General features: G+C 38.9%; 1 protein-coding gene across 1 annotated transcript; it reads left to right on the forward strand.

The window, feature by feature from the left end:
- Positions 1-1,758: 1,758 nt before the first annotated feature.
- Positions 1,759-27,505, forward strand: MPHOSPH9 (M-phase phosphoprotein 9; the record flags this gene model as incomplete). Its single annotated transcript, XM_084271835.1, has 23 exons — positions 1,759-1,865; positions 2,644-2,794; positions 4,172-4,261; positions 7,259-7,767; positions 9,555-9,678; positions 11,930-12,020; positions 13,217-13,323; positions 13,742-13,867; positions 14,592-15,028; positions 15,941-16,099; positions 17,351-17,438; positions 18,216-18,431; positions 19,296-19,343; positions 19,706-19,770; positions 21,564-21,665; positions 21,747-21,884; positions 22,565-22,740; positions 23,517-23,681; positions 24,018-24,138; positions 24,817-24,920; positions 25,740-25,951; positions 26,427-26,495; positions 27,389-27,505. 23 exons carry the CDS (start codon positions 1,759-1,761, stop codon positions 27,488-27,490), a joined length of 3,507 nt encoding a protein of 1,168 aa, XP_084127961.1. The 3' UTR covers positions 27,491-27,505.
- Positions 27,506-27,539: the final 34 nt, after the last annotated feature.

Genomic DNA, 27,539 nt, shown 5'->3' on the forward strand with positions numbered 1-27,539 from the left:
TTTGCATCCAAATCGGCGCTTAGGAGTCAAAATAACCCCCAGGTTATGATTATTTTCTTTAATCCTCCTTTAGGTAGCGGCTTGGCCATGTAGAGATTATTCTGTGCTATGAAACAATAGGCGACGGATTAGCTGTTCCTCAGCCCCGTTATAGCTCACTTAATATCTTCTTTTTATTGTGAGCAGACTTCTAATGAGGTTATGAAACGAGCCTGTGTCACAGCTAAGTCCCACCCATCTGCTGTGCTGCTGAGATAGGCCACCCATGATTTCATCCCGGGGAGATGGGGGTGACTGATGTGGCCCCCACCACTGCCACCCTCCTGCTCCAGAGGCACTTGCAGGTTCTGCTTCATCTGTCAGGTTGCCTGATAACCTTCAAGTTTATCCAGACTTTTCACCACTAGAAAAAGTAGAAAGGTGTTCCAACCTCCTCAAGTCCCCCTTTCCCCCCTTTGATTTATCCCAGGAAGCTTTGCTGGAGAATATGTGTATCTGTGGTAATTTTCTCCCAGTTCTGGCATTTTCAACCCTACCCAAAGGAGATAGTTTGAGTACCTGGAAAACATTTCTGCTAAAGCCAAACCAGCTCCAATAAAACAGGAAAATCAGACAGTAGCCCATCAGTTTTCTTTTGGTAGAAACGATTTGTTATACTTCTCAAACTGTTAAGAGTTGTGTCTCTGTGTACCTGTAAGTACTGAAGACTTAAACCTGTAAAAGTATGTCCTTGTAAGCACTGTAAAGAAGAATAATTGTGCTTTTTGAAGGTGGTGTGCTGCTTACAGGCAGCAGGGATTCATTCTTAGCACCAGCATGGACTACTAGGATGGTATTTCTTAATGTCTCTTTTTGTTCTCCATCCGTGAAATGATCATAAGCTTTTTCCTTAGTGATAGAACACAGGATGAATTCAGCAGGGCGTAGAAGATGCTGAAATAAGCACTATAGAAGAACTGATAAATCAATGCATTTCAAGTGTGGAAGTATGGAAACCCAAAGGCTGTTTTGGTTTCTCTATGGCCATTCTTACAAACTGCTGCTTTGAGTGCTCCAAGACCACTGCACAAGTATTCTGTGTTTATTTATTGATGATGCTTTCAGTTAACCAGCTGCTGTGTTAACTGCTGTGGGATTCCTGTTTGACTCCATTTATTGTTAATTGGTAAGAAAAGGAGCTCTTTGGATTAATACTGTATAGTAATAATAAAATGAGCGTTCCATGGAAAAAAGTAAGCCAAATACAGCACACAAAAATGGCAGAATTGGTCAGCTATGGTCTTTTTTGGGGGGGTGTGTGTGTTTCTTCCAGTGAAGGCACAGATCCCTGTTTCAGCAGATTAAAATACACTGGTAATAGGCCCACAGAAGTCTCCAAAACTGCCTGTGGAGCTCACGTGTAAGAGAAAACAAACCCCCAACCAGCCCCCAACAAGGCTTTTCTGCCTGAAATGTGGCTTCAGACACCCTTTACAGCCCAGTGTAGGTGTGTGATGCACAGTTCGGACTGTCTTCGATTTGTAGGAGTCCCAGCAAGTACAGGGCTGAGTAAGTAGCTCCTGTTTGCAAGTGGAGCACAGGCAAGGGAGAGAGGTTGGTTGTGGAATGTTAGTGTTCTCTGGGGTAGCTTGGCTGAAACAACCATGTCTGTTGTTTGAAGAAAAAACTGGAGAGATCAAAGTCAATTTAAAGCAAAAGATACTAAAAGTGATGCTTGTTTCTTTGTTTTCAGGGTAATGTCACACTTGAGCCTAAGATATGGAAAACTGTGACGTGGTGAATACAGTACAAGAAATCCCTTCATCTTCTGCAAACTCTGGTGTCAGGAACAGCCACAGCTCTGTCTGCAACTTGAATGGGAACAGGTAACGTGTGAAGGAATTCCCAGTACTCTGCACTACGTGTATTAAAATATATATAATATATAAAAATAGAATTTATAGAAATTTGGCAGGTGTAATCCTTAATGAGAAAAGCTTTACTGAAAGAATTGTTAAGTCTTCCATTGTTTTGTGTTGCTTAGGATTGGGGGAGGGAACCTGTCTCAGACAGAGACTGTTCTTTGGAAAGATCACAGGTTGTGCAAAGTCATTTGTAGAGAACAGCAGTCTAGACTCGCCAAGGTATTCCCTGTGAATGAGAAAGGCAAATGTGACTAATGGCTGAAGTGATGGGCTGAGAGGTGCTTTCTGGCTGACCTGTTGAGAGTTGCAAGTCACTTGTAGCATGTGTAAGTGGACTTAGTAAATCACTGTGCCTCAGAAGCTTGCACCTGTAAGCTTCTGACCTCAGAATCCATGAAGAAGCAGATAGGTTTGATGGAAAGCTGTATGTATCGAGGTTTGTGGTAGCGAGCAGTAATATCTGTGCTGATTATGCTGTCCATCTTCTTGGAGAGCTACTGTGCTTTAATGGTCTGCAGGGTGAGAATGAACTATGCTGGGGATTCTTGGATGTTTTCTTGAAAAACATCCTTGTTCTTGTGAATGTATGATGGGTTTTTTTCAGCAGGATGAGGGTCACAGTGCAAGTTAAGCATCTAATTCTTTTCTGTCTGCATAGCATATGTAGTGTATTATTTTGCATCAATGTTGGACAACTGGTGTAATAAATAATGGAAATGTTTTCCTCATGTTTCACTAGAAGTCTCTCATCCAATCCCAATGGAGTTTCTGGTTACTCAGGGAATACCAGGTCCTCATTAATGCCGGGGTCGATTGAGCTGCTTGCCTCCTTTGTGCAAGATATCCGGCACGTTGGGAACACTGACTCAGAAATTGTGAAGAACTGTGAGGTATTTAATGGTAGAATTTATCTTAAAACAAACCCCAACCAACAACCAAACCTTAACATGTCACCTTTGTGTTCTGGAAGACAGATCTAATGATTACAGAGTTTAGCAGTAAGACCTATATGTTACTGTCTAGTATAGACCTACACATGTGCTTAGCCTTTGTGATGGGACAGATCCTTTTGCCCTGTAGGAACTAATCACAGATGGATTTTATTGCAGTTTTATCTTTGATCTTGGTGTACTACAATACAGATGTGAATGGGTTTTTTTTTTTCAGTGTTACAGTACTTAAAGATTGCATGTTTTTGAACCGGAAAATTTAAACCTTTAAAATACTAGCAACTCAAACTGGTTTGAAACGATCCCAGAAATTAGAAGTTTTCTTTCTAAAAGTGCCTTGCTCTGGTTTAGTTGAATTACTTCTCTATTCTGTTTGTAAAGATGTGTAGATAAGTTTGCTTCCCAATTTAAAACCACCTGAAAATCATACTGTAGCTTCAATGAGCTAATTCTCTCAAACCCTTTTCTAAACGTTGTTTTTCTCTATTTTAAATTTCATCATTATTTTTAGTCTCCATAAGGAACATCAGGTTTCCACACCATGGGCTTGTTCCTGCAGAATTTTTGAGCTTTTGGCTGTGGTCCATCAAACTGTGTCTTGACAGATGCTTAATTTGGTGCTCTTTAACAGCTCCAAGAAAGGAATATAGATGTCTGTGTCTAGGCACATGTGGTCTATGTCCCGTGTTCTAGACTTCAATTACCAGGCATAAGCATAACATAGTTTTTAAAGTTCAGATTTTACCACGTTTTGGGAACCCCATAGAATTTATTTATTTTTTTAAATTTATCTTTTTTCAAATTTATCTTTTTTTCCCCCACTGAACAGTTATGTGTCATGGTCTTCAGCTGGATTGTTGAAGGGAAGAGTTTCTTATTGAAGCAAATGGTTCACTGGGCGTATGGATGTTTAATTATCACTTTGAAAATAGACCATAATTTATCAAACTGGAATCAACCTCTCCAAAATTTGACTGTACTTCTCTGCCAGCAGTCTCTACTTTTAGCTAACTTGATTTTTTAAAATAGAATTCTGTTTCCTTGTTCATTTTTTTTCCCCCAAACCAAACTTAAATTGTAGAGATGTGTAGCCTTGCAGTGTATTTTTGTAAGTTAATGTGTCTGTAATGAATTGCTTCTGTTTCCTGATAAGATGGGGGCTGTGTGCATTGTGGGGTGGACAACATAATGCTGTTATTAAGCTTTATATTACATCACCACCTAAGTATAAGACTGCAGAACCATCATGTAGCTAGAGTACAAGGGAAAAGATGCAGTATGACTGTGCTTTGATTATTTTACTCTGTGATTTAATAGACGAGGTGGCTACAGTTACTGAGACTGGTAGAAGAACAATGTCAAGAACAAATAGTTGCCCAGCAAGAGCAGTTCCACCATCAAATCCAAGTAAGTAATGATCTGGAGGCAGGTTAGGGTGGTGGTTTCTTTAGTCTACCACCCACACCCCTCCAAAACAATACAACATGGACTCTGTCACTCCTCTGTTTTTCTGAGAGTGTATCAGATAGGCAGTTAATGGAAGTAGATGACTTGAATGCCAATTTACAGGATGCATATTTGAGAGGGCCTTGGCTAATTAACAAAGTAACTGTTCAAAACTCTTTCAGAAGTGAAGATTCTTATATTATTTGTTTTGTTTTCACAAATACTTGGTTCAGAATGCCCACGAGATAATTAAATTTTGTAGCTACAAGCTGTTTTTTAACTGTTACACTGTATCATTTCTAATTTAGAGATGCTTTCTCTTAGAAATGTTATGCAACTTGTCATTCCCTCATCTAGACAGTATATAGCATGGGAAGTCATGCACTGGTACAGCCAGAGGCTTATTTTGCCCTTCAGTTGAACAGTCTCCATTCTAAGAATGAAGAATGACCTGTGGGAAGACTCACGTTTTTGCAGAATCATACATTATACATTGCTTCTGTTTTAATGGATAAATATGTATAAGAGACAGTGTAATTCTGTAAATATATAATGCTTAATATCTTCATCGTTTTGGTTGCTGTTTTTCCCTTCCCTTTCCTGATGCCCTCTACACTAGTAGTAATCAACAGTTCCTGAACTGAATTAACAAGAGGTACTGTCCTTTTATCCTTCTCCTATTTCTCCCCCACCATCACCTTTTTTCTCCCCCTCCCATCTCATTATTTTTGTCCCACCAGTGTTTCCTTACCCTTGTATTTCCTTCCTCTTACTGTAGTGGTTTGATTCACTTGTTGCTAATTATAGTCTTGACTAATCCATTGTGTTGGCTTTGCCAGTTTTTGTCTTTATTGATAGCAAAGGCTACCTCTGGAAGAGTTGGATTTGTGGTATCAGCAGAGACTTACTAACTGCATGAGTTACCACACTATAAAATCAACAGCAATAACTTAATTTCAATTGTCTGACTGCATTAGATGAAATAGAAGGAGCTGTTTCAAACTTAAACTGGAGCTGTTTCAAACTTAAACTGGTATACCAAGAGTAATAAAACCCCAAAACAATTCTCTGCTACTTGGGGTAGTAAAGCAAAATGCTGCATTAGCATCGACATGACTCTGAGATGAGGCTTGCACTGTGCTGTGTTTAAAGACCAACTGTGCTTATAAAAACACATCTTCATCCATGTGAAAATACAGGTCAAGACACCTTGAGTTCAGTTTGGAATCAGTGGGGTCAGTCCTTGGCTTATATAATTTATACACTAGAAGACAAGTGTGCTAATGACAAACTGTCCCCACTGTGGGTTGTCCTAAGATCAGACTTTATTGAAGAGGATTTAAAAAAATAAGTTACCTACAATCCCAAAACCACAGAAACGTTGTTATATTTTTGCCAAGTCTTTTCTTCTCTTGGAATTATTTGTGACTCTGCAAAGAGGAGTAAAAGCACTGTTCAGCTGCAGTAGCAGCCTTTCACTTTTCCTGCAGAGGGTATTAATGACAAAGATTAAATGTCAGCAGAGAATCTGATAAGTTTGGCAGTTTCTTCTGCCCCTATTTTGTTTCTTCCCCTTCGTTCTTCTTTCCCAACCTTCCTCACAGAGGTGAATCGCAGAATTAACACGCAGATGGTTGCTGCACTCATGACTGAAATCATTAGCACAACAACCAACTTTGTTATGGCAGAAAACTGTGCCCCTGTTGGGTTCCTTTGGGGTTTCTTGCGTAGAGAGGCTGATCTGAAATTCATTTAATTCTGTGGTAAGTTAGGAAAACATATGAGGCTTGGTTTTGAGCCGCGTTACAGGTAGTTTCCTCTGAAATTAAGTCTTATTTTTTATTTCTTACTTTCAGGGAACAAATTATTTTTGTTCAATTTGTGCTTTCCACTTGCTATTCATGTGTAATGTACTGTAGTTCTGTAAAAAAACACCAATAGAGTTCTAGCCTCTTAAAATTATTGCAAGTGTGGGGTTTTGGGGTTTTTTTTGTTTGTTTTTTGTTTACCCTCAGGGAATTTGTTTGAAATGTATTCTTGAAAGCAACTACATACTCTGGTCTTGTAATGTGTAGTAAGAGTTATGTGCTCATGCAGAGGTCAGTAACCTGAGTGTAACTCTGCAGAAGTGCCTATCGCTCACCAAACGAAACAGCCATGAGCACTGGCATGAAGTCTTCTCATAGTCCTTGACAGAAGCATCAGTTGCTTGTCAAAACTCTTTTCAGCATTCCAGTGCAAAACTGTAAAACCTTTTCTACAAAATAAATTACTTATCTAATGTACTGAAATAGCTCTTCACAGATACTGTAGACTAACAAGTAAGTAATCTGTTAGATCTAGTGATAGGTTTGCTCCATTTGGTCAGACACCAAAACAATCAAAATGTAGATGTTTGTATTCTGTGAACCACTTAATAACATATTATCTACATTAGAGATTTTAAAGTCAAAATTTATGCAAATAATCTTACAGAGGTGCATTATTCCTATTAGCCTAGTAGAGTAGTGGTTTCTAATTCCATTAACCATTTTAGCAATCTTTAAAAATGTGTATCTCAGTTAAAAATTCTTTTAGACCTAAATTTAGCAGAAGACTTGTCCACTTCTAATGATGTACCTAGATAGTTTGTATCTCTGTAGTTGGTAGGTAACTGTACTTCTGAAGGTGTGTAGTGAATACATGCATGCATGCTATTTACATTAATAAGTGACTTTTTGAGACCTGTAATTCACTGCATGGGGTTAAGGACTGTCACCATGTGCATTCTATTGTTGTGCACAATATGCATATGTCGACTTTATGCATGAGATGTCTACACATTGAAAAATTTGAGTTAAATTTTGAAACAAGCACCCTTAATTCTCTCACTAATAACATGAATTGAAGATGCATCAAAATATACATGTGATTTGTGGCACGTTTTCATAGGAGCTTTTGCCTTTTGTTTTTCCATAGCTGATTCAGGATGAGATAAGGCAGTTAGTGAAACTGCAGACCAGCAAGAGCAGAAGTTTGCCTGCCAAGCTCCCAGACACTTTTTCATCACTAGAAAGTCAGATGGGGATGCGTTCTGAAGTCTTTGAAGAAAATGAGTGCATTGTCAATCAACTGAGATCTAGTGAAGCAGAAAGTCAGCCAAATGCATCTGATCTGCATCAGGAATGTTTTGCAAAGGATGCTTCCATGAACAGTGGGTATGGCACACTCTCTGCCTCTGAACTGAACCGTAGCAATTCTAATGACATCAACAAGTGTACAGACTCCACAGAGAAAACGTCACAAGGACAGAGTGAGGGAGCAGTATCACAGGGTGATGCAGCTGTAGCCAGTATTCTGAATAAAATAGAACTTTCTCCCCAAAACATAGAGGAAAATTGTTCATCATCAGGAAGAAATGGTATTTTAACTTTTCCTGCTGAATTTGAACATAAAGTTGATGAAGGTCAATATGGAAAAAAACCCAGGTAAGCGATAAACTTTGTAAATATGATGATTTGTTGTAGCTGGTCCCCTTCAGGAACCAGCTGTTGGTAACTGGGAACATCTAAGAATTGAGGGGAGCTTCATGATTGTAAAATTACTATGCTGCTTGGTGGACAAAGTTATTTGTTCAGTGTTGTGTTTCTGCATGATGCATGTTTGCATCTGCAGTGCTTCTCTCTCTTGCAGATACATTGAGTGGGGTAATAGGAAAACTACTTTCTGTTAAGATAAAGATTCCATACAGTGTTTATCTTTGCACCAGCATTTTAGGTGCTGATTACCAATTTTATATGACTGACACTTTGCTATTAACCTCAACCAGTCTCTTTTGCTAACTTATGTGTGTGCATTACAGTAATGAATTGTTTCAGCTGAACATGGCTGGGTTTTTCTGTTGGATTTTCTTTTCTTTTGATTGATCTCTGTTTGTTTTGCTCAATAAGTGCCTTGATATACCAAGATTTTTTTTATAACAAAAATTATTTGGCAATAATACTAACTGAGCACTGCTCTAATTGTGCAGAAGTTAACAATGTACCTTATTTAGTCTCCCTGTCAGCCCAGGCTGTAATGGTAGTGGCTTCACGTGCCCACAAGTAGTTATCAGAGGTCTTGTGGACAGCGTGTGGCCTGTTAGTCCCTGATAGTAGTTTGCAGAGATAAAAACTATTGGAAAAACACAGACTTGTGAAAATGAAGTTGCATTTTGTTAGTATGAAATAAAGCAGAACCAGCTTTCTTTAGAGGATTTGGTTTGGAAATGTGTTGTCTTGGCAAACAGGGTACGTCATAACCACACTGGTACATGTTCTCTTCCCTTCTCTTGGGATTAATTCTGGTGTTTGATTCATGTTGTACAGTTTTCTGTGAGGGAGTAGCTGCAATTTGTAGATTGTCAGGGAGCTTAGAGCTGGAGAAGCTCAATTCAAGAGAGTTGTTCAGTTTGAAAAACCTTTCTAAGACAACTTAGCAATCATTCAGGGATGGCTTTTTGTCCTTTTTATAAAAGAAAATAAATTACAAGTTTTATCTCTGAATTGCTTTCTGAGTTGTATTATGTAATTAGTTGGAAGGAAAAAAAGGTTCAAACCAAAACTGAATAATCCAGTTAACCCAAATGGGTTTTTTTTTGGTTTTTTGTTGTTGCAGGGTTTAGATCTTTAAGCTTTTTTCATTCTTTCCACTGCATGTCCCAAACTGGGACAATATGGTGTGTTTCAAAGTGTCACATCTTTTAACATAATGGCAAAATCCTTCCACACCTACCTCTAAGAAGAGTTTTGGGGTGTCTCTATTTGTTACTGTTCTTCTCCCATTTTTCCTGTTCTATGTCTTGTTTTGATCTTTCTTATCCTTGAAGATTCCCATAAGTTGGAGGGCATCCTTACTGTGTCTTAGCTGACATAACTGGACTGATAACACAGTAAGAAAACCCACTGCACTTAATTCCAGCTCAGTTTGGTGGGCTTGAAAAGCATCTGCTGCAATACCAAAACCTGTTTGGTGAAATATATGGAGTTCTCTTGATTGTTTTGATTGTGGGAGCAGTTCATTAGCACCTTTGGGTGATTTGTTAGTGGTTTGGGTTTTTTGTCATTGTTTTTGTTTGCCTTAAAGCACTTCAGCATTCATTACTTCATCATTGTTTCTCAAAAATTCATAAAGGCAGTGGAGTTTTAGTGCCTGTCTTTCACCTTGAAGAAGAAATTGATTTCTGTAGGGATGTGTGTCCCTAAGGTCTGTGTGTGTGTTGTTTCTCACCATCCAGTAAATCTTTAACATCATGGGCACAAAAGTTGAAACAGAACCAACCAAAAAGAATAAACGTGGATGAAATATGTGTGAAATCTATGCAAGAAAATGAGCAAGTAAAGAAATTACAGCTTGAGAATGTAAGTCTCTCTTTGTTTTTCTAATTTTATTCTTGTCACTGGTATTTTTTTCAGAATTATGTGTATGCTCTGATTCAGCATATGCTTGGCTTTAAGCATTTGAGTAGTGGTGTTCCCGTTCATGTGGGCAGAATTTACTTCTTGGCTCATTCTGTACTTACTCACATAGCTAGTTTGGCTTATTTTATTCCTTGCCTAATTTTTATCTTATCTTACCTAAGTGGCACATGTTCTTTCCTTACAGAAATTATTGGTCACAGTCTCAATTGAAGCTTCAGGTTGTGGTGATTTATTGTGCCCTATAAATTTTTTGAAGGATCTTTGCTTTCAGCTGGCAATGTTTCTTTCAGTACACAGAGTTCTTTGTGTCTTAAGGCATTAGCAGCTTTGCTCAAGACAAACAGTATTCTTCAAGATTGGGATTTTAAGTTGCAGGGATTTTTTGTCTTGATTTGGTTTGGCCTTTTTTAGTTTTCTTGGCAGTCTCTTACGCTAAAACCCAACTGGTTTTTTTTCTTATATTGTTTATATAAGAATAATGCATTCTTCTATGCTTGTGTAAGTACTCCAAGCACAGTTACAGCACTGGTTACTGAAAATAAATAACCCCTATAATAAACATTTAGGAGATCTCTTTAGAACCATTTGTACTAACACCTATTGCTGTGACAGCTGAATTGGCTCAAAACACTTCTTTTGAGAAGAATTTGGTTCCCCCTTCCCCATGTTCTTGAGTTAGTGCTTGTGTATGCCCAACAGTCTGGTTTTTTTGGGGGAAGGAAGGTTAATCACATCTAGTATTTCTGATCTGGAGGGATATGTGACATGACTGTGTGAGTAATCCTCATGCATGTAACGATGAAGTTCTACAATTACTGTCAGTATGTTAATTGTCACACACCTCTCTCCTTATGCTGTTTTTAAGGAAATAATTCCTGGAACTCTCTGAATAGCTCTACTTCCAAGAGAGTAGAAGTAACAAATACTAATCACTTGAATCAAGGCAGGGTCTGTTTTCTTCCTGTGGTCACTTGGAGGGTGATGGAGAAAGGGTAAGAGCAGCTGTTTGGGCTTGCTCTCTTTAGTCTTCTGCCATTGTCACTGGAAACAAGATGTTACTTGAAGCAGGTATTATCAAGCAGGACTCAAATTTATCTCCTCTGGTGTTTCTTTCTCTGCTACAGGAGGGTGCCTAAGGAAATTAGTGCCAGAAACTCAGATTTTGAAAAGACTTTTATCTTTCTGTTCCTTTTTAAGAATTCAGTTGATACTCCTTCATTTCCCTTTCTTCCTCCTTAGGCAAAGGAGAATACCTAAATAAAATCATTAAGAGGGACAAAATAGCCTTGAGGTGAGATGGTACTTCATGCCAAAACTTGAAAAGCTTTAGTTCTATTTTTTTCCCCCTTTCTTACTTTTATTAACTCAGTGGTTATGATCCTATTTTAATCCTCAGTTATATAAATTTCCCAAGTAGTGTGACTGTTAAGCTGCTGTGATGGAACAGAAAGCCCTAAGCATGGGAGGAAGGAGCAACATGAAATGGCCAATTCAGAGCTGGCTGCCCTTACTCAGCTGTTATTGTATCACTGTGTTACATTGATGATGTTTCTTCCTTTGATTAAGGAAGTGGAGAGTTGTAGCAAATAGTGAATTCTTTGATTTATTTTATCCTCACCCATGTGTTGGTCCCACCCATTTGAAAGGTGTTTCTGTAATTAACTGGGGAGACTGCTTAGGAAGTTTGGAGTGGTGAGAAGAACATTTTATATAGTATTGTGTCTGAGGTGGTAGACAGTGTTTACCTCCAGGTTTGTGGTAGGTGGAGTCATAACAGCTGAATCAAAGAAACTTCAATCTTAGGATGAGGAAGAGAGTAACACTGTTGGTAAATTATCCCTCTATATACTTGAACATATTAAGGAGCATTAAAGTTTAGGTGATGGTCCAAAATGTGTATTTTTGTAACAGTTAATATCAAAACATGTTCCACAAGTGCACAGACATGGGACTTAGAAAATATGAGTGTCTTTTAGTTTCGTGGCTTAGCTTAGTTCCCCCTTTGACTGTGATTGCCCTAAATATAAATTGTAAAGCTTTGTATCATACAGTGAAATTAAATTTCATCTCTTTGATTAAAAAGACTAATAATGTTTACATGCAGCTTTTTAAAGAATTGTATCCTTGATAATTTTTTCTTGCCTTGTGATTTTTTTTCCTTATAAATTTGCTTTTCCTTATGTAATTTTAGACAAACCTTCCTGATGCTGCTTTGCCACCTTACACTTTTTACCTCAATCCACCACATGAAAGTCCAAATTCATTAGTGTCTGAAGTTTCAGGTATAGTTCATCTCTGTTCTTAAATTTCCTTGTCTTTTGAGTTCTCAGTTTTTAAAAACTCTTATCAGAATTCATCTCTGCTAACTTTGGGGAGGTGGAGGAGGGTTTGAGCATGGACAAGCTATTAAACTTTGATATCTTTATCACTGCTGGCAGGTGTAGGACATGCAGCACTTGTTTTCCTTCAAATATCTCAACATTTCAAAGCTGAATTTTATGTTTTAAACTGTTTCAATAATGTAATTACTATTAAAATGATGATGAGGTGTCAAATGACTTGAAATATTGGCATCATTGGTCACAGGACTGCATGGTAATAAGGCAGAATTCCAGTAAGGAAAGGGCATGATTTGGTAATTGTGGGAACAGACATGAATAAAATATTTCAGTGTGTTAAGTGATGATCCTTTATTTGTGTGTGTTGGTATGGTTTTGCTTTTGTTGCTTTGTGATGTGTGTATGAGTAGTTGTTGGGATTTTTTTAATCTGGGGGGGTTTGGGTTGGTTTTGATTTGTTGTTTGGGCTGTTTTTTGGTGTGAAAGCCAAGCAACTAATTCACATATTTTGATTGTAACAGGGAGGATTGATTTCAGTAACAAACAGGGCTGCAGAGATGCAGCCCTGCAAACTGTGTCTATTCACTGCTGCCTCACAACCCTTTGAGAGAGGGACCGTATGAGAACCTGAAGAGGGATTGGGACTGTGTCTGTTCCTCTTGGGCCACCCCTCTTAGCCTTGGTAGTCTGGATTTTTTGCATGCTTTAGAGTGCTGTTGAGTTTTAAATCAAGGAGTTTGTAGAATCAGGTGGCTGTCTGGGTTTATTCCTTGGGTAACCCAAGTTTTATGCACTCTACTGGAATCATGAGAAATAGAAAACTTTGTGGTAAATAAGGATTTGTTCCTTGAACACCAAAGAGTAAATCTATATATGGTTTTACTGATTCATAGCTTTTGTTACTGATGCTGTGTGATGTAATGCTGGTGATGCTGCTTGTGCTTGCATTGAGATTTTTGTAACTTCTGGTAACAAACCCTTTAGTGAGGTTCTGAAGTGATAGATGCAAATAACTAATAACAGCATCCTTGTTAACTGACAAAGTAACATCTTACTAATGGATTTTAGGATTTCTGTTCTACAGCCATGAGCTTGAAATTTCTAAATTTTCTTTTTCTTTCATTATTTCTTCTAATCAGGACTTACATACTGGAAATTAGATGAAAAGGAGATGTATCACTCTTTACCAGACAATTTCAGAAGTGAGTTCCCTGATATTTTCTCCACAAAAGTATCATCAGATCAGGTAAACTTTTGTACCTGTTTCAAAAGTCATCCTACAGTTGCTTTTTTTTTCTACAATGGAAAGAATCAGCCCTTGAGAAGCTAAAATTTCTCTGAGAAGTCTTTTGTTAGCTCAGCCTCTCATATGTGATTCCTTCATTATTCATTTACCCCTGCTGGAGTCACTTGGAATTTATTGATCTTCTTTTGTCATTTAAAGGAAATTGTGTGTATGTAGGAGGTGAGAGGAGACTAACCAGTATTTCCAGGGTGTATGTACCTCATCAAAAGGCCCATTTTTTTAACTGTTTGCAGACTAAAGCCACCTTCTGTTCTGAACCCATTTATTAGCTAAATCCACCCCACAACTTGTTTATCTATACTCTGTGTGTGGAGAATTACGTTCAGATAAACTAATGTAGCATTTTTTCCTGTTGAAGTTGTCTTCTGCTGATGAAACAAAACTATCATCATTGAAGGATATTTATCATAAAAGACAAAGGGAAAATAAGCAGCTGCCTGACCAGAATTTTATGCCTTCTTCCCAGTCAAGTCACCCACCAGAGGTAACACTAATTTCTTCACTTCACCTCAGTTTGAAGATACGATACAGGCTGATTTCGCATTAATTGGCTCCTGCTGCCACCTCCAGTGTAACGCTGGAACAGCAGTTGGTGCTGCTGTGCGATGAACGAGCTTGGGAAGGGATCCAGCTGCAAAAGAACCTCCAAGAACACTCTGGGTAAACAAGCACCTTTGCTGCACAACCTTGAGGATGGTGCAAGGACAGATCTGCTTACGCCGAGGCTGCAGCTGATGAAGGGCATGTGGCACTGCAGTCACAAAGGCAGGGTTCATTCCATGGGTTCTGGAAATACTCTTTATCACATACAGAATCCAGTAATGATGGCTCCGAAGTGATTATTCTGTTCACACAATCCATGGAGGCATTTTCAGTAACTGTGCAAAGTTATTGTTTCAACCTACAAGCACGTGTAATCCTTTTATTTATGTAACTGAAATGTCAGAGGCTTTCTAGACAGCTACAGATGTTAGATAAGTCTTATTCTTAATGGAAACTTAGAAACTCAAGTTGCAAATATTGGGAATGTGTACTCTCAGCTGTGATAGGTCCCTTCATCTTGCTTCTCACTGCCAGTGATTGTACTAATACTCGATATAATTCCTGCAATGTATTTTATGAATCACTAATGTCTTCAGATAAACTCTGTTTACAAGAACAAAAGTTAAATCACAATTTATTTTTTAACATTATAACTTATTTCCTAGATCTTGACGTTGGACCCAACCCTGCATATGAAACCAGGTCAGCAGAACCCAGGACGCTGTTTTTTCAATACACCTGAAGAAACTACTCCTTTCTCTCCAGACTCCATGGCAGAGCCTGGATTTTCAAGTCATTGTGACACAGACTCTTTTTCACAAACAAGTAATTCATCTCAGTTAGATGATTCTCCAAAACATCCTGCCAGCAGCAGAGCTGTGCATTTGGACCTCTGGAGAAATCACCCATTCCAAAATGAAAACAGGACCAGCTGTCCTTTTCCAAAGGCATATACGGATGCTAGTAATGATGATTTAGTCAACACTGAGGAGGAAGAAACACTGACTCTAACTCCATCTTCTGTTACTCAGTGTGCTGACAACAGTTTGCCAGAATACAGTATTTCAGTGACATCTGTTGAAGATCCTGTGATAATGTCAAAGTAAGTCATTCTTTTTTCTTTTATAAAAGTTGTAGATTTGGTACTTTGATGAAAGAAGTGAAACTTAATACTAGTAAAATGAACAAAAAATGTTAGTTTTGTTTGCTTAGAACATAGCTGGACACTGCTGCTTTTTTCCCCACCCCTTTTTCTCTTCTTTTTTCTCCCCTGAAGTACAGATGGTGGATAAATAGAACAGCCATTTTCCACTTCTTACAGTTGTCTTTCTTTAGACTGTACTACTTAATCTTCTTTAGACCATACTGTTTAATCTAAGGGACAATATTTGTTCCCTGTCTTCCTTGGATGCAAAGCCTAATGGAAGGCAAAGTAATATTCTGTGTTTAATGCTTTGGTTCTTTCTCTTTACATGTTAAAACAAAAATACATGCTTCTTTCTTAGGCTGTCTGAAGGATGTAATGTAGAGAATTTCAGAGTTCTGTGGGGGTAGTGTTTTCTTGTTTCGAGTCACATGGTGGGAGGAGCACAGAATTCCCTCTGAATTCCCCCAGAAAAATTAAATATCCCCCATTTGCTATTGAAACTCACATGGTTTGCACGTGGACACGCAGGGGTGACGTGTTCTGTGTGTGGGGCTTACGTAGGGTCACGGCTTCATGGTTGGTGTTTTAGTTTTGCACACATAGTTTTTAGTGCATAACAAAGGAGAAAAAGTAAAGCTTGTATTATGTTTGTGTACATTATTGTTATTATTGTGTTAACAGAAAGACTTCTATACAAGCCTTGGATTGTCTGACACTGCTGCTGATGAAGCTTTCTTTAATAAGAAAGCAGGAAAGCTCTAAGAGATTTATATGCTGAGCTTGTTATGTGTGAGTGGGTACAGCAACACACAGGCAGGTGCAGAGCCAGAAACTTCTTATTTTTCTTTTTCTTAACTTTGAAATTAGGATTAGGCAGAACCTGAGAGAAAAACATGCTCGGCACATAGCTGATCTACGAGCCTACTATGACTCGGAGATACACAGCCTAAAAGAGCAGCTAGAGTCAAGCCATAAAACTGCTTCATCTGAAGACTTGAAGAAAATCAATCAAAATCTTGCTGACAGGTACTGTTTGTCCTTACTTGTCCTCTTCCTCTCTATTCCTTCAGCTTTAAAAGCCAAGTGTGCTTGTTTGGAATATCTTGAAAAGTTTATGAAAACTTCATGCATCTGTGAATGTTTTCCTATGGAATATCAACTTTGTGTTATTTAACACAAGCTGTTTAAAATTAGTTTAAAATAATTGTTAGAGCAAGTGTGATGTTTGGACCAGAGGTTTTCTTTGACCTTGTTTTTGCTGAAGCCGGTGTATAAATTTTGCTTAAAAAGGCTGTCAGGCTGAGGTAGCTCTAAGGAAGTTAATGGGTGCAAGCTGGAGCATCAAAGTTCCATGCAAATATAAGGAGAAACTTTTTCATAGTGAGGGTGACAGACCCCTGGGACAGGCTGCCCAGAGAGGCTGTGGAGTCTTCTTCTCTGGAGACATTCAAACCAGCCTGGATGTGTTCCTGTGCGATTCAGTCTGGGTGACCCTGCTCTGGCGGGGGGGGGGGTTGGACCAGATGATCTTTTGAGGTCCCTTCCAATTCCTAATGTTCTGTGATTCTTTGAAGTTGTAATGCAACTATCTGTGTTGTAAGGTAGTGCTTGCCTGTCATGATGGTGACATCATCCCTCTTTACCTTTCGTTGTCAACACTACATGTGGAACCAATCCCAAATTTGTTGTTAGCTTTATAAAGCCAATTCACTAGTCAATGCCCTTTGACCAGGTATTGTGATGGCAGCCTGTGTGCATCACCTATATGCAATACATACAGCTTGAATGTTTGCTATATATAGAAGTTCAGTGTGAATTTTATATCAGACAGCTAAAAAGCTTTACGACACATATGCCCTTTAGAATAATTGGAAAAGTGTGTGGGTACTTGGGACTCTTTTGTACGTGTCTTCCAGCACTACTGCACTGCAGCTATTAAAAGTGACTTTTAAGTAATCACTTACGGAGTTAAAGTAGCTTGTGATAGGATTTCACTTTTTAATTATCACACAGTATCATCAATTAGCTGAAGTGGAACTCTGGTGCTGATTTTTGGTTCTGCAGCTCTTATACTCTGAGACATCTGGAGACTTTGTGCGTGTTCCCAGTTTGAGGAGTGGGGATGTTGGGGGCTCGCTGTGGTGGCTGAACACTGTGGGAGGAGGTCACAGGCTGGGCACTAAAATGCATGTGGGTGCTTGAGGAAGGAAAGACGACTATAAAATGTAGATTTATTAAGGCTTCAAGAGACTTTTGTGATCTGTATGTTCTCTGTAGGTGTGACCAGTTAGATGCAGCTCTGAATGAAGCAAGTGCTCGCATAAAAGCCCTTGAAAATAAGAATAATTTGCTAGAAAAGCAAGTGGTGAGTGTATGTTCTTAAATAAAGTTGCCTTTTAATTTAACAGATAGGAGAATGCACTTGTTCATGATTAAGCTGATCTGTGTTTCTGTATCTTTGTCATCTTATTTGCAACATTTCCCTTTAATATGTGACATCAGCCAACATGTTACCCCAGTGACTTTCCTAAATGAGTTTCTTACAACTCCTTGCTTGAGCCATCATCATTCTTTCCAGGTTAGCAGGGATCAAACAGTGTTTAAGACTGAAATGCTCTGTGACCTCTTTATGATGCCTCCCTTTCAGATTTTTTTTTTTTAAATTACTTTCTCTTTGGTCTCTCTTTAGAGCTCTGGTAAGAACAAACTTGCACTGGGGTAAAAATAGTCCCTTTCTACATATAGTTATACAGTCTTATGGCTAGGTCAGAGCAGTGTGCTGGTGATGGCATGGCTGCATTTATTGGTCAAGGAACAGGACACTTTGTCATGAAAGTCAGACACGTGGACCCATCTACCTTTTTAAAAACACTCTTCTGTGGTTGGAAGCAAGACAATCAGCTGGGATTATCTAGATATTTTAAGTCCTATGAAATAAATATAACTTTGGGGGTTTTAATCTTTATTGTCATTCTTCATATGTCAAAAAGGTGCAAAAATCTTGCTTAGTTCATTTACAGGTGTAAACCCTTGTTTTCTGTTTAGATGATTTGAGATTATGCCTTGTGCTGAAGTTAACCATTGCTAAGTAAGCAGTCTAACGACTGGGGTGGTGGTTTTGTTTGTTGTCTTTCACCTACAGGCAGATTGGAGGGAACGCTTTTGTGCTGTCAGTAACACCTCCAAAGCTCTGCAGGAGCGCATTGAAGAAATGCGCACAAACAACAAAGAGAAGGACAACACTATCAGTCGGCTCAAATCCAGGCTCAGGGATCTAGAGGAAGCATTTGAAAAGGCTTACAAGTTATCTGATAATAAAAATACAAGGTTAAAGGAAGAAAATAAAATGTTTCAAAATGTAAGTAAGGAAAGGGGAAGGGTGTTTACTGTCCCACAGCATGTTCTGAACACAGCAAGTCCTGGGTTTTGGAGAACTACTCGAAGTTTGTCATTGTAAAGTCTTAATGTACATCTAAGACAACAGAAATAAGCTGGCTATTTAGTAGGCTTGGTGTTAGGTGACACTGTGGACCTAATAGGCATTTAAAACCAGGTATTTGATGCAGCAAGTGATATGGTAACACTTGTCATAGTCCATCTGAGGTATTTTATTACTTTATGAGCTATTAGTTCATTTTATTTTTAGAAGTATTATAGGAAATGATTGTGGAACAAGTTATTTTTTTTTCCTCTCAAGCTGGGTGGGAATGGACTGAGTTTCTTTTGTAAGTCACTGCAAATTGCTAAAACTGTTAATTCTGTGTATGATTTTAGACTGAATCAAAGGAATTATTTCTCTGAACTTTTCAGTAGTAGCTTTATGAAATGCTTAAATGGATTGTCAAAGTGGGTGTTAGCTGAAAAAGCTCCTTCACCCTTTAACTCCTTTTTTACAATTAAAATTAAAAAAAAAAAGTTGGTTTCAAATTCAGTGAGGAATTTTACTGGCATATTCAGCTCCTTTAGTTTCCTTAGAGATAAATCATTTGAAAATTAGAAATAGGTTGGGTAAGTAGCTCTGTCTCCTCCTGCCCTGTCTATAACTTTTTTTCCAATTAGAAGATGCTAGAACTTAAGAAGTACTATTAAAGCACACTCCTTATCCCCTGTAGTACTTCTGCATATGTTAGACAAGCAATTTAAATGGTTTCCCAGCAGTCAACAAAACTGTTCATTGTCTCTCATCGTGGGTTTGTGTTCTCTCTCCTGTTTTTTGTTTTAGCTTTTAGGAGAATATGAGTCCCTTGGAAAAGAACACGAGAGGGTGAAGGTAAGTACATGCTAGTTAATTAAGAAAACAAACATGGAAATATATGATAATGTGCCCTGGCATTAACTGAGTTAAGTTAGGTAATTGGAAAAAGATCAAACCAAAAGATCCATAGTTATTTCTTCTTATTATATCTCCAGAGCCCAGGAAAGGGAAAAGGAGGGAGTTTGGAATGTAGGGTTTTCTAGCCATCAACAGCAAAAATACTGCTAAGTCAAAGCCAAAGAAATTTAATGGCCCTCCCTTTCAAGTAGGAAGGTGTATTTAATATATTGTTTTCAAGAACAATGTAGAGTTAATTATTTTCCTTTTAATACTCTGTAGTTTCTAGGCTTTTTACTTTTTCCCTTGTGTCCTTGCAGGATACATTAAATGCAACTGAAAACAAACTGCTTGATGCAAATGCACAGATTTCTGATTTGAAAAGGTAAATGTGAAACTGTCTTATTACTATTTTAACAAAATGAAGTGCAGGCTGTGGCCTAAACATTAACTCCTAGATTAGAGAGGTTGTAGGTCCGGTCTTACTTCCTAAGCATTTTGTGTTGCTTTATGTTACTTTGTACCCACTGTAAAAATCTTGTTATTTTAGGATATCTGGTTTTTCTGCTTCCTTAATTGCAACGACTTCCAGTGGGATGTTAATTGCTTCCTTTCTGATGGCTGTCTCTCAGCTAGCCCAGCCAGTCAGTCCCCTACTCAGTCTTCTTCCTTGTATGGCTGTTGTCTCAGGAGCTCCCATCTTCAGCTAACCAATCTCTGTCCTGCTTTTTGGGAGGGAGGATGCTGACAGGTGTATGCTGCTCAAAATTATGGCTCCTAGGCATGAATAAAGGACAGAAAGGTGATCTGTGTATAGAGCAGTAGTAATACCTCTTGTGGATGTTCCTCATGCTACCTGGATCTATTTTTAGTTGGGAGAACAAAAATCCATTGAGCTTTATACTTCCTGGGTTGGCCCTAGAGAAGATGTGTGTGACCATCAAGGGCTTTACAGTTATAAACATATCCTCTATTTTGAGATTTCTCAGCCACCCCTTGCCAAGGGTGCCAAGCAAGGGACTTGCTCAGGGAGGTCTGGGGATGTGGGAAGGGAGGACACCTGAGAGGCCTCTAGGGCAGGTAGTGTAGAACTGTAATGAGGTGATGTTTCAAGTCCTTCATCTCCCTTTGATGTTTCTTTTGTGGGTGGTACGTGCTGTCATAATTTCCTGTTATGTTTTATATGAGCAGCTGAAACCCAGACTGTTAGGAACATTAGTTTTATAATGTGTGTCTTTTGATGATTCTTCTAGAAATGAGGCTACAAGTTTCACCTCCAAATTAATTCCAGATGTCACTGCCACCAAGCACTAACCTAGGCATGGTCTTCAACCAAAACCAGAAAAATGCCACGTATGAGCCCTGGGAGATGTCATAGTCCTTTTCTCTGTTGCTCAGGCCACCTGATTTTTCCAGCAGAAGAATAGAAATAATTAATTGGAAAAATTTAATGAAAGGAATAGAAGGAAGCTAAAACCACTCTGCCTTTAATTTTTTTTTACTCTGTTGAGGAAATCAAGACAGTGTGAATGACAGTTCAGTCAACTGGTTCTGTGGGGGCTGCTCTCTTTTTCTGCCAGATCCTTAATGCTGCTGCTTAGGGACCATTCCAGACTGGGGGAAGTGTAGTGGAAAAGGAGATTATTGGTTTTTATATCCTGCTTCAAACCCCTGTAATTTGTTGCCCCAAAGGGGGGCTCCTGAAATTGTGCTGCATTGCCAAGGGCTGGTTCACTCAAGATGTGAACTGCAGTATGAGGAAGAGAGGAAAATCATGTGAAGAGCCTGAGCAGCAGATTGGTGAAGTTACCCAAGTGACGCACAGGAGGAGCCGTCACTTGTTAAGTCCAGAGTCAGAGAGACCTTTGTATAAGTACATCATTTCAAGGAGGAAAAATGTTCTTGTTTTGTGTTCCTCAACCACTGTGAGGTGAATGCTCACATCCACAGCAATATCTCCTAGGTCCTGTCTTTCTAGCTTGTCTACCTAACTTACTTAACTTAATTCAAGTACCTATTTATATACATATTTAGACAGTTAAAAAAAGTTAGTAGTTGCTCTTGTTCTTCTGCTTCACCCAGAATATTTGAATAAAAATGAATAAACCCTATGAAATCTGATGTCTGTTATGTCATTTAAATGATATTATAAAGCATCTTTGCTGCTTCCCCATTTAGGACAATTTCAAAACTTGAAGCTCAGCTCAAGCAGGTAGAACATGAAAACGCGCTGAAGCTTCGCCACCTCGCCGAAGGTCGTTTGAGAAACTCTTGTGCCAAGTAAGTGAATATTCTGACAATGTTAAAACAGGAAAAAGCTCTCAAGCCTTTCATAATTTTGAAGTTTTTTTGTTCCCTCAGCAAGTTGTCAGCTCCTGATGTCAGCAGGCGGAAGTGGCTGATACCGGGAGCAGAGTATTCCATCTTCACTGGCCAGCCTTTGGAAGTCCAGGAAGGCTCCAAAGATAACAGATTAGAAGAAACCTATACTCCTTCTAGGTGAGTTGGTTTCCTACAGTATCCACTATGCTATAAAGTCGAATGCTTCTAAAAAGTTTTATCCAGAATTGCCTAGATTTGTATTTCTATATTCTATTCTTGTAAAATAGAGGTCTAAAAAAAATGTTGTAGATACCATACAATCCCTTAAAAGCAAAACAGCCTTCTTCCTTCACTAATCTGGTATGAAAGAAGCAGCAGCAGTCATCAGTGCCTTCCTTGAAATATCAGAAAGCATCAATTGTATCTTGTGCCCCTGTCTTTATGCTCTCTATGTTTGCATCCAGTTCTGCTCAGAGTTTGGACATGGTGTACTCTGTTGTATTGCAGCTGTAGTGGTTGGGCGCAGCTTTCCACCAATGTGAAACTTCAGGTGTAATTCAGTAGTCTGCCTTTCTACTCAGAAGTTCCTACAGCCTCTGTCAGGATGTATTTAGTTCTGAGGACATGCAAGTCAACAAATTTACCCCCCTCTGTTCAACTTCAGACCCTTGAATTTGCCGTAACACAATCCTTTGAGGTTCTTGGCTGAAATGAAAAGACACCTTTACAATTCCTGGTTTGGTAACTGTAAATCTCAAACTAAATTTCCCCAGGCTCTTGTTTGTTCACCTAGTATTTGGATATGTGAAATAAAGTAAAAATCCTTTTCTTTCCTCCACTGCCTCATGTTGTTTAAGGCACCATTCCCCTCCTGAAAAAGACTCTTCGCAAGAAGGTTCTTCAACGAACACAACAGAAAAGGAAGAAAACGAGATGGCAGAAGCACCGATTATAAAAGCCTTTAGAGAGCTCGAAGAAGGAAAAGCATTTAAAGATTGGGGTACACAGACAGAAAAAGAAGACACATCAGCTAGTAACTTCTGTTTTTATATTCCTGAACTTGTCTTTACTGGCTTTTCTTTGCTTGTCTTCTGGTTTTGTTATTCTCAGCATTAAAGTCCGTCAGACTTGAGTGATGAGCTAGAACCAGTCTTAGCATGCAAACTTCTGGAGTTTTCTTAAGAAAATGCAAAATGATATAGCTGAGTGACTTGTTTAAAATAGAGGGAATGCAAAGGTTGCTGTTAGGTCTCAAACTAAAGAGTAGTTAATGTCATTTCTCCAAGAATATCTCAGTATTTATAAACAGTTAATGGAGTCCTAACAAAGCTCTGGCTGGCTGTACATCTGTTTTAGTTTTGTTCTCATGGTGTTGTATCAGTGTTATTAAGAAAGCCAGCATGTGCACTGTAGAACTGCACTGAGCTGTTTGAACAACATTGATTTAGGAAGCCTTGTAATTAGAAAACATGGAGTCTCTCTTAAATGCTTGTATTCTTGGTTCAGGCAGATACTCCAACCCTCTTCGCCATAAGATGCTTTTGTCCTCCTCTCTGCTGTCTCTTCATTAAATTGGTGTTATTTAGCATCACTTCTCCCACATGTGCTGCAGAGGATCCTTTTCCATGAGTTAAACTTCCATGAATATGATGAGACAGAAGTGAGGCTTGAGCAAAACAATGCGAATATGTTGATGTGAGGCAGACCAAGTGCAGTCTTTGTACAGTGAAAACTGAGGACAGGGGAATATTTGGGAGTCCCTGTATTGACAAAGATTGCTTAATAAACTAACTCTTTCCCTTTAATTAGAGACATCAAATCGACGTCAAACTGTTGGGTTTGTGGAAGCATCTGTTGTGGGTAACCGATCCCCAGAGAAAGGTAAAGACCACCACAGACCCAAACGGTACAGCTCGCCCTGTGGCCAGAGGTCATCGTCCCTTCCTCCTTCAAACAGGAAATCTAACACACCAAGTAAGTGATTTTTCTGGGGGTTTGGTTTGTGTTGCTCAAGAAGTAGAAGTAAATAACGAAAGGCTGCTCTGGAAGAAAGAAAAAGACAAATAAAGGCAGGATTTCAGCGTTACTGCAACAGGCTGAAAAAAAAGGCCTGTCTAATCACAGAAAGTGTGAGAGCTCTTAAGTTTATTTTCATTTTTCTATGTTGGGATGTGCTTTTCATCTAATTTAAATAAACACGTAGGCAGCTTTGCAAAGCATTCTTTTAAGCTGTAAGCATGTGATCACATGAGTGGGAGATAGTGCATTGGCAGAAGTTTTAGGTAGTTAAACATACTTTGCCTTTTGCAGCAAGAAGAGAGATAATGTTGGCACCGGTGTCTGTGACGTACAGTCCAAAACGATCTCCCAAAGAAAACCTCTCTCCTGGATTTAGCCATTTGCTTAACAGAAACGAAAACACGGTGACAAGGTACAAGTCTCATGAATCCTGTTGTGTTCTGATCATTCCTAGAGCAGCAGGACGTTTATGCAGGCTTAACACTGCTATTTCACGTTCAGGAAAAGTCCAAGGAAAGGACTCATGAAGATTCCTGAATACTAAGCTAATTTTTACTTTAAAAAATAACCTGGAGTGAAAGATCTAGAATAATTTCCCATCTTAACATTCACCACAATGAGATGTCAGGTTTACTATTGACCCAACATTGGTTATAGAAGAATAGTTCTGTCGTGTAAGTCCAGATCGATGTTCTGCTTATGATTTTTGCTTGGCAAGGCTTGTGGGGTTTGAGAACAGACTTAGCTGCAAGATTAAAGTGTAGGACGCACACATGAGGAAGAAGAACTGTCTAGCACTACTCTGATGGTTCCTGAGTATGACAGCATGGGAGTGCAGTGTGTGTTTGGGGGTGACAGCTTGGCCTGCTGCTGAAAGAAATTCACAGGGATGAGGTATCTCAGTGTGCAAATGGGAGTCTATGGGGGTGTGGTGCTATGAGCAGTTATCAGAAGACTTACAGTGCCTGTGGGGTAGAAATTGTTTTACAAAAAAAATCTGTTTATTTGGCCAAAAGGTGCAACAGTAGAAAATCTTGTATTGTGTGGTATGTAATTTCTAGCAAACAAGTGTGTGCTTCCTGCTCTGTAGATTTGATATACTTCTGGATGACCTGGAAACTGGCTCTACATCTGCTTTACAGCATGGCAGTCCAAGAAAAAGACTCCAGTTTCTCTCATTAGATGATGCTGAAGGTAATCTGTCAAAGTGTGTGTGTGGGAACTGTTCTTTCTTTGTTATTTTACTGTAATTTCTTCCACATTGGTAACAACTGCTTCAATAGAAAGCTTACACTTTATGAAGTCCAGCTTCTAAATCTTGTCTTATTCCCATAGACAAATGCCATTCGTAGTGCTTTTTATTTTTATGTATATGTGTGTGTGTATAAACACAGCAGTACAACAGAAATAATTAAATTGGGGAAGAAGGGCAATATGTTTTCCTATGCTTAACTCAGTTACACAATGCATATCTTAGTAGGGTCTATATTAAGATGTACATACTCAGTCATACTAATAAAATTCTATTGCTAAACACTGCATTACAGAGAGCAAAGACTAATGATAATAAAGCCAATTGTTTCAGATATTTTTAAATTGATTGATTGAACCAAATCTTTTCTCACTCTTGTAATTCCTGTCACAATGATCTGCTTTTGTTTTTATGAATGTGGATATTTAGACAATGTTTTCATGACAACCAGTCTACTTGGTGATATTTAGAAATGCACCAGTAAAAGTAATTCCTAATTAGCACAGTAATCTGTTTCTTAACCAAAAAAAAAAAAGATGCTGTGTTGTAAAGATCCCTTGGAAGGTGACCTGTACAAATGTTTTGCCTTCTTCTAGGAAGTTTGCTTAAAGCAAGTTAATGAGGTTTCACTAATCACTATCGTTGGTTTACATACCTCCAAGATCATGCTGCTTTTCCTGTTGCTGGTTTCTTTTTTTGTCCTATGTAATAATTTCACAGGCAATCACCAAACAACTAACAAGACCCCTATTTTTTGGTAGGAAGGCAGCATTCAGGTGTCAGACACAGCTCTTGTGCTGAGTATGCCAGTGCTGGAACGAAGAAAGCGACAGTGTGGGACGAGAGGAGCGTAGCACAAACCCACGAGCCAGTGCTATCGCCTTGTGAGGGAGACTTCAAGTACACAGCAAGGATTAAGACTCTGGCTGAAACAGAGAGGCTTTTTGATGAGCTGACTCAAGAAAAGCAACAGGCAAAGATTGGTTTTATTCTGAAGTTGCATGTAGCCTGTACCTGTGCAATGTGTGGCTGAAACTCGCGCAGTTTCTGGTGTTGCCCTAGGAATGTGCTGTTATCATTCCCTGCTCTCCTTCCCATGCTCCAACCTGTCCTTTTCCATCCCCAACCTCGTTAAAGGACAGTTGCTTTAACATAAACACAGTCTGTATGGAAGGGTTGGAGTGAATTTACTTTCTTGCTTAGTGCCCAGTGCTTTAAATCACCCTTTCAAACAAGGGAGGTGATTTTGATCCTTGGGAGGTTCTGCTTATGAATGTTCACTTCTGTATCAGCTTTGTATGGCACAGTGTTACAGTAATGTGAAGTCACTATTTCAGAGCACCACCTGTAATGTACAGACCTCACCTCCCATTTGGTAAGACTGGTGAGGGAGGCTTATAGTGGCTCTTGAAACGATCATTTACAGCTCAAGTATTTTCTGTTATTAGATTGAGGCTGCATTGAGTCGAATACCTTGTTCTGGTGGAAGAATGACCTTGCAAGCAAGACTAAATCAGGTGAAAAAGCTTTAACCTATGACTCTGTTCTTAAGCTGCTCTTCCAGAATTTGAGACTATATAGAGGAGATGAAAGTTTGGCTATATAATAAGCAGAATTACTGTGGGGAATTTTCAATACCACTGGGAATTGTTCCTGAATGTGGCTCCACTTTTGAACCTGTATGGCAGATGTTCTCTAGACCTGACTGCATTAGAAGATAAGGGGGAAGTTACTGCAAGCTAATTAAACACTCTCTGAACTGCTGCGTGAAAGGTGAAGTGTAGGTAATCCATATGCAAGGAATTCAGAAGAGAAGAATAAACCCTGAAAGCATTTGATTCCCCCCCAGCTGCCACAAACTGGCTTCTTTTGTATGAGTGTGTGCATGCACACATATGAAATGAAAAGCATAGTCTGTATTCCACATGGCTGTGTGTGTATCTTCTGTTTTAGTTGGAACATGGAATGCATTTTCTGAGTTCCTGTGAGAATAGTCTCTTCTTGGAATAATGTTGAGAGGCAGATACAGGTGGTACATTAAGGAAGTGCAGTGACACTGAAATAGATCCTTGAACCCTCAGAGAGGATATTGTGCTGTGGATGTTTCTCATTGAATTTCATAAGTCATGTGGAAAAGCCCCAAAATACCTGAAACAGTTTCAAAAAACCAAAAAAAAAAAAAACCCCAAATAACAAAAAAACCCAACAACCCACAAATACACACACATACATAAAAATAATAGGAAGAGTTTTCAGGTCTGGCTCTGGTTTTTGGGTGTTTACAGAATGCAGGTACTGCATTGAAAAGGATGCCAGTTAACTATAGAAATAATGGGAATTTCTTCACTTTAGAAGGATCACTGGATTGTGTTGTATGTTGTTAATTCTCCCCTTTACCTGTTCCTCTTAGGAAGCTCTGGAGGATCGCTTGGAAAGGATTAATAGAGATTTGGGATCGATACGCATGACTCTGAAGAGATTCCATGTTTTACGTACCTCTGCAAATCTCTGACAGTTCCCTCTTGAATGCACCTGGGCTTTGGGGTTGGGGTGGGGTTTTT

The sequence above is a fragment of the Gallinula chloropus genome, assembly GCF_964237585.1.
Source record: "Gallinula chloropus genome assembly, chromosome: 17".
Classification (NCBI taxonomy): domain Eukaryota; kingdom Metazoa; phylum Chordata; class Aves; order Gruiformes; family Rallidae; genus Gallinula; species Gallinula chloropus.